Source organism: Plasmopara halstedii, assembly GCF_900000015.1.
Source record: "Plasmopara halstedii genome assembly, contig: Scaffold_650, whole genome shotgun sequence".
NCBI lineage: Eukaryota > Oomycota > Peronosporomycetes > Peronosporales > Peronosporaceae > Plasmopara > Plasmopara halstedii.
In genome coordinates this window covers 1,515,692-1,523,385 of record NW_020187567.1, presented here as the reverse complement: position 1 = coordinate 1,523,385, position 7,694 = coordinate 1,515,692, and the positions used below count along the sequence as shown (strand labels likewise).

At 43.2% G+C, this 7,694-nt stretch overlaps 2 protein-coding genes across 2 annotated transcripts; both read left to right on the top strand.

Moving 5' to 3' along the window:
- Positions 1-240: 240 nt before the first annotated feature.
- Positions 241-663, top strand: PHALS_12934 (uncharacterized protein; the record flags this gene model as incomplete). The annotated part of the gene is made up of 1 exon (XM_024728587.1): positions 241-663. One exon carries the CDS (start codon positions 241-243, stop codon positions 661-663), a length of 423 nt encoding a protein of 140 aa, XP_024579049.1.
- Positions 664-2,651: 1,988 nt separating this feature from the next.
- PHALS_12933 (uncharacterized protein) lies at positions 2,652-2,916 on the top strand (the record flags this gene model as incomplete). Its single annotated transcript, XM_024728586.1, has 2 exons — positions 2,652-2,789; positions 2,878-2,916. The coding sequence occupies 2 exons, from the start codon at positions 2,652-2,654 to the stop codon at positions 2,914-2,916; spliced, it is 177 nt and encodes a 58-aa protein (XP_024579048.1).
- Between the last annotated feature and the right edge of the window lie 4,778 nt (positions 2,917-7,694).

The window sequence follows — 7,694 nt, the reverse complement described above, 5'->3', positions numbered from 1 at the left end:
AGTCCAGCATGCATCAAAAATCGTGAATGGCCTCTGAAGTATTTCAATCAAACCAAAGATGTTGACACGTGTTGGAAATGGTTTAACGACGTTTTTTATTTTGAAGTGAAAAAGCGAACTAGTCGTCGTGTTTTGTTGCTGTTGGACAACGCGCCAGGTCACTTTGATGCCTTTGAAAGGGATGGTGTCAAAATCGCTTTCTTTCCTCCAAACTGCATTAGTTGGAAGCAACCATGCGTTATGGGAATTATAGCAGCGATGAAAAAACGATATGAGTATTTGTATTTGAAAGATGTTCTTGGATTTTACGAACTTGACGATGATTCGAAAGCTCATAAAAAGGAACAAGCAGCCAGACTCGCACGTGGATCAGCTGGAGTCGTTTACGGTAAACCTGCACATTTGTTAGATGCTGCACAATATGTTCAACGTGCTTGGGAATCTGTGTCTGCATTATCAATCAGAAATGCATTCAAGAAAGCGGAGATCATGACGTTGGAAGATTCTGGCAACGAAGACGAAGAAGATTTTATGGGAGAGATTATCGACAATTTTGCATCTTTGGATATCCAAATTGAAAGGAGCAAACTGGAAGAGTTTTTGCACATCGATGATGAAAGCAGCGAAGAGTATTCAAAAGCAGTTTTGGAAGACGTCGAATGATGAAGACATTGACGGTGACGGAAGTTACAGAAGATAATGATGAAGAATGTGATACCCAGCACCAGAATGACCCATCTGCAGAATGTGTCACATCCACGGCTTTGAACAACTGCATAAAGCTACACTTGAGATCGAGGACCAGTTGCTGTGCTCTGAGGTCATAGAGAAGCAGGAGACATGTTTAATGATCTTAGGACCTCGTTTGAGTCCTTTTAACAGAAACTCAGACAGGTCACTATCAAAGTCAAACGCAAAAAATCCAAAATGCCCGGCAAATGACATTGCACGACATGTTCAAGGACTAAAGTTGAAACTGTTTTTTCCGAAAAAAAATTGCGTACATATCTGGGATGCGTACTTAAACGGTGCGTACTTAAGCGGGAGGCCACTGTATTTGAGGCATGTCCTCTTCAACACTTTGCTATACATGGAAGCTTTTGCCACTGCTTGTCTTGAAAATATTTACAATGCCCGACGCGGTGATCGAATTGGTCATCGGGTCCTCTATCATGGCGCTTGCCAAACGTGACTACAGCAGCACCTTGACTACATCAAACACTTAGGTGCAAAGCTGCAGCTGATTTTGATTTTCTGAGTTCGCATTTAATGTGCCAAGCCCAAACAGGAAAGACTTAAGCCAGATTACTTCTAAAGCAGATCCCCTCCACGCCATATACTGTCATTACCAATGGCAGTGTCACCGTGTGCTGCCTGCATTTTCAGATAATTCACTTGTTTTCATCATGGGCGCGTAGCATCTTTCACTTCGCCAAGTTTCGACTTCGCCAGCCCAAGTGCATCTGCGCCTGCTGACACTGCTGCTTGAAGCTTATCAAGGTGAATCACTGGGCCTTAAATAGCGCAAAATACGCGCACCAGTTCAAGCCGGTTTGTAGGGCACAGGAACGGTGCGAACCGGCTTAAAATTCATACTACAACAACGATGTTCAGTGTAGTCCCAACTATCGCTTAGATCAAGCGGCCGACCGCATTCCAATACAGCATTTTAATCATTATTTCTCCGTGTTTAAGACACCCTTTGCACATTGCCTCTGTGACCTTGTGTGCGGTTTGTTGAGGTGTCTTGTTAGAATTTTTATCTCCCATAATATACATTATCAAATCATCCCTCGCCAGTTTGATTTGACGAGCAAAATTTCACCCAGCAGGAACGTCTTGCTCTACTTCCATGTCAAAACTGAACAATTGAAAACTCGAAGTCGTCACAACTTCACCTGCATTGGGTCTACCGTCGTAGTATTCTTGACCTTTAGAATAAGCACATATCTGAGTGGTTCAAACCTGGCTACCAGTACAAGCAATCGATGTCGAGCTTTTGACGGTGGCCACGAGACGCACCTTGATCCATTCAAGATCTCGTGCTTGGTTCCTTTTAATTGAAGCACCCGCCGATCACCTAAGCCATTTAGCATCAAAATAAGGACACCAACGAGCAGATCTAATTTATTTAGAGAGAGTTAACGCTGGAGTGGCACGCCTGATCACTACACTTAATTCCATGGTTAACATGGACGATGTCAGCATCTCTCACGCCGGGTTTACAGCGTAGGTCGCGGTACAATTTTTATATGCGATCGTTGACTCCTCTGTAATAAGCGACCGTTAATGATGCACTTGATTTCGTGGAATACCGACCATATCTAATAAAAACTGTCTCCTCTTACGTCGTTGACCGGGTATATTCCCAGCGTCAAAATCGTGTATATTGCATGCGTGTTCACAATCAATTTGCCAAGTTTCGATTCAATTCTCCATTGTCTTGCCACTATTTTCATTTTCACGAAATTCGGATTATCATTTTCGTAGTGGAAGTTTATCATCAGGCGCCTGTCATGTCTCATTGGCACGTGGCGATCTGTCATCTCTTCATAACAATACGCCTTTGCGCTCCGAAACCCCATGAATGATACTTCACTACACAAGGGTCTACCTGGAATAATCTATGCTTTGGAAAGCCTTACATATCCATGGGGATCGAACACCTTAAGACTCGTCAGAAATTAGTCCTTATCAGTACAGGCTTCACGTGGCGACTTGTCTTGGCTGATGGCACAGTTGAGGCAGCGATTGCGCAGAAATTTAGCCATCATCATTGCGGCACCCGAGTATGACTTGGACAATTTAGATACAACAACATGCCGCGTACACATTTTTTGACATCCTTTGGATCATATGCTCGACAACGTGATTTAGCTGAAGCATGCGCGAAAGTGTAAAGAGCTGCACGATTAGGACTCTCGACGACTATGCCTGTCTGCATCAATGTGGACGCGACAAACCCAACAAGTTTGTCGGTCACTACCGGCTTATTCCAAAGCAGATAATTTTTAAAAAAAAAGGTCTTGTCGTCAATAAAATTTGACATTCGCTCTTGCTACTGCGAGTTGGTGACTTCATGGGACCACACCCATCACTATAGACAATTCCAAATACGTATTCGGGTAGAAATTCAGAAAGCTCACCAAAATTTGCTCATCTGGAAAACAACCTGCACTGATTTTTACTCATCTTAATGATGACGCATAATTTTTCATGACTCCTGCCACCAAGTCAAGGTATAAAAGGTGCGTACTCGTTCTCACCGCATCAGTACGAGCTGGCAACATTAACCGCATCAATCTTGATCGGCTTCATGCTTTATGCTTTATGCTTCTATTCAGCAACGTTTGCTTCGACAATACAGCCACCGCATTTAAAGATGATCCACTGAATTCAGCAAAGAAACACTGTATGAAGAGCCAAAGAATATGTCATGCAGTGGTAAGTACACCATTTCTCGTCCAGCTTGTGCCGACATTTAAATATAACCAGAGTGAGCTCGCTCTGAAAGCCCTTATCGTTTGTATTCCCATGGGTACGCGTAGGACGCTTTGCTACCCAATGCCTCGCGGTAGTGGCAAGCACTTATACCTTTCACCAGTGCTTATCGTCCCTTGCCTCGTTTGCTGACAAAAGCGCTTCACCCCTCGAGAGTGGATGGAGACCTCGAGTACAAAAAGCACATGATTCTGCCGCTCCAACAGATATTACATTTTCTCACGAATTGGTACAGAATCGTCTTGCTGACTTGATACTTCACTCTGATGCCTTCATGCGAGTACTCGTGACGTCTCGGTAGCCTTACGAGGGTATGAAGCGCAAAGAACAAATTGAGGATGTTGATGACGCCGTGGCTTGCTGAGACAAGTTCAACTCGGCGGTAACGATCCGTGGGCCGTTGTGAATTACGTGGCGGTCGTGATGATTTTTGCCTTTGCGAATGGTCACGAAGTACGCAATTTTTGCAATGGACTTCTATGTCAGTAAAAGGCTCTGCCGTTTTTCTTTTGGTGAGACTAAGGGTGATGGGCCGGGACTCGAAATATAATCGCTATTGTCCATACAAATAAATACTTCCGCTCCCTCACCTACATTGACGTTGAGATCGTCAATTGCAGCGGGACTGCCGTAGCTCGTTCACTTAAAGAAGGCTTGTTTAAGGTCGGTGACTTTCGTCTATACTTAGAACCAGTATGAGTATAGCGGATTCCAAGAGTAATCACAACCTTATCTCAAGGCAAATAAAACTCTTCCGTTCAAAATTTAAACTGTATTTCTTTGTTTATTTTCGGCAAAGCCGCCTATTTCTGAATCTATAGGTTCTCCAAATTTGATAGTTAAACCTGATTAAATGCATTACTACTGGCGTTCCAGCCACTTACTGACTTCTTATTAAAGTATAGCCACAACCTTGTGTGATTACACCGTCTTGTGTAACCCACACCCTTGTATAGTCACACCATCTTGTGTGACCCACCTCTTCATATAAGGGTACGTGTAACCCCATTACAATTCTCAGGGGCTAATTGGGCCATGGGAACACTCTAAGTCAGACTCTTGATGTGTAGAAAAGGGTGTAGATATTTTCAAAACGTTGAAACAAACTCCAAGTGTTGTGGGTGCTTGTCAAGCGCTTACGTTTTGAATTGGACATAATACAAGAAAACCACTGCGTAGCCCAATCCTCGGAGAAGGTGGTGCGATGAGCTGCGCATTGTACTATGATTATCCATCTTATTGCACTTTTGTGCAAAGCTCGGCGGTACATGGTGGAGAAGAAGAATTTTCGAACTCGTAAAGTTCAGGCTCTTGTGACACGAGGGCTGTCAGTCAGATGGTGTGCAGCACAAAGCAGTTTTATAATAAGCACAGAAAAATACACGTGCCAGAAAAATTAGACTCGATGTAAGATATATGCCAGTCTTGTATCATGTCACTAAAGATGCTATCGGCATTACTTTTGAGTGAAATATACAAGCAAGACTTCTTTGTGCTGTTAACGCGGGCTTTATAGGTCATGCTTTCTCTGTGCAAGGTGCAGGCCATCCCGCTGCAAACCTCCGCTGGTGTATGCTAAATATGTTTACAAGTATGAATTAGTTCACCTAGTATTTTCGCGTAGCCTGACAACAGCTGATGCCACATGAGTGCTTTTTGCTTAAATATGCAAATGACTGATTCCTTAGAAGCATCTTCTAAATTAACTTTAATGATTTGATGCTAGGTCCTTAACATGGAATCATTCGAATCAACTACTGACATCTAGGTTATAAATGCAACATGGAAGAAGCCGATATGTGCACAGAACAAAAGATTAACACTTTAAAGATGTCTAGTCTCATAAAATCGCAATTAAAGACCATGTAGCTCGCTATCTGAGCAAAAATGCAAGAGCGAGTATATATAAAGTGACACTGACAATGATTTATCTCTAATATGACTTCCACATGTATGTGTCGGCATGTAAGCAAGCTAGCAAAATGCGAATAATATATTTTGTATTTTAGGGTGAAAAACCACTTTCAAATAATTCACATGCCCTGCCCAACATCAGCGTGTGAAATGGCTCATTTCTCGTAAAAATACAACATGAAAGATCGGAATGAAATAACTGGATCGATAATATATTTATTTTTAAACTTATTTGGTTTCTTATTGTGAGTCTATATTTTTAGACTAGTTTGAAATGATCAAAGTCCACCTTTCCGACTTCACTGTCAAAATCGCAGGCGCAATGGAGTGCAGCCATGGTCGTGGTTAGTGTCAACATTTTGCATGCTGTCTATTTTGGCTCCGCTACGAGAGACGCATCGCAGAAACCGCATTGTTTTTAAGCACTTAATGTTCGTGCTGGCAACTGGTGCCATTGGATCTTGAAAGCGGGGCCGTGGCGGAAGGGGGGTTACGATACGCTTCGCAGCTTGTCACCGAAGCTGCCATCATTGATGGCGGATTCCTCATTAAACGTCTCAATTGGGTCAAAATGTCATTATCATGAAATGTGCGGCAGATTCCGTATTCTCAGGCGTTTCTTTTTTTGACTTGTAAGTGTCTGACATTTTCTCTATTTACGGCTTCCTGACAACCACGCCAACAACCGGGTTGCCGTGGACTTTGCACAGATTTTTTTTTAACTCAGAGATCCCGCATTAGTAAACGCACAGAGGCTTGGCTTGTATCCTCAAAGCAAAACCTAAATTTAGAGTCTAAAAGATAAACAGTTTTCTACTTAGCTTGTTACTAAAATGGTGATGAATTTAAAATTGAATATATTTAAAGTCATACTACATGTGCATTTTCTACGGGCTGCTAGCACCACGGTCCTCTCTTTTGCATAAGTAAGTCATCTCATATGTTTACGTGGTACTTTTGAACATTCAGAATCACATAAAAGTGCAATATGAGCTTGGTACAATTGCTCAATATTGATTCAATACAATTATACAAAATTTGTAAGGTGGCCGTCCACGCGATCACAGTACATATATTGTAACCATACCTGCCACCATTTTAGCGTAAACTCACACTTTTTGTCGTTTTAAAACACTGCACAAAAATGGCCGCTTCATGGTGACCATTGTATCTCATTTCAAACATGACCAAGCGGCGCTTCGAAGAAGAGGCGCTACTGCGATCACCCCCCCCTTCCACGAGTAACGGACTCCGTGTCCTTTTCCATAGCGGGGTGTCGTAAAACTTTCAGCCGCTAAATTCACTAAAAATATTTGTCTCGGCACCAAAGAGCTAATTCAGTCCAAAGAGTCCAACTGCAGAGTAAAATCACGTTGACTGTTACCCAAATCATGTCGTGAACACAGGTTAGACCGTATGAAGTTGCATGCCGTACCGAGGCGTATCTCTTTAGCTTCAATGCTTGTGAAGCTTATACTCATACCGGAGCAAAGCGAACACAGGAATGTCGCTTCGCGAGGGTTGTTTTTAAACCGCCAATCATCAAAAGCTGAAAAGAGTACCGTAAACAACCTGCGCAATAGGAAAGGAAAAGTGCTGCTATCGCCAAATGAAGGCTTTACAAGCCAGCTTCAGCAAAGCGGACGCCCGTCTAGAGTATATATGGATGCTTGATTCTGAGAAGTATTGAGTGCAATGGGGACTTCATCGTAAGGACCAGTACCTCAAGTTTTGCCGCTTAAGGCTTCAATCGGCTCCATGAGACTGCTATGATCCTACCAACCAATGCTTAAATAAAGGTCGACCCCCATGAACAAGTAGAAGCGACTGATCTTAATGGACGATACAAGCCAACGGTGCGCCAGGACGTAGATGGCCACGACACATGGTCAATGCTGCCAAAGTAACAATCCAAATGCCATGAGTCCCCAATGAGGGCAGCTCTTCTCCTTCCACAGGTACGATAAACAGCCTGGATGTACCCGCCTACCTACCAAACGTAGGCAGGTGGGTACATCCAGGCTGTTTCACGTGAACTTGGTTCATACCTTGTTCATCGAGCAGCTGCCAGCGGACGTCAAACGTCCCGCGGCTGGCTTATGTGAGCTCTAACAGTCACTCAATGCGTAGAATGAGGCTCCTCCAGCGGCTCGAAATCGACTCGCTGCTTTGGAGTAGAAGGTAAACTACAAGAAATGATAGAAGCGCTGCTTCGGTTGGGCACTCAATAGCAAGATAACCAACATAGAAGTCTGGATGTGTTTGCATAATCTTTGGGG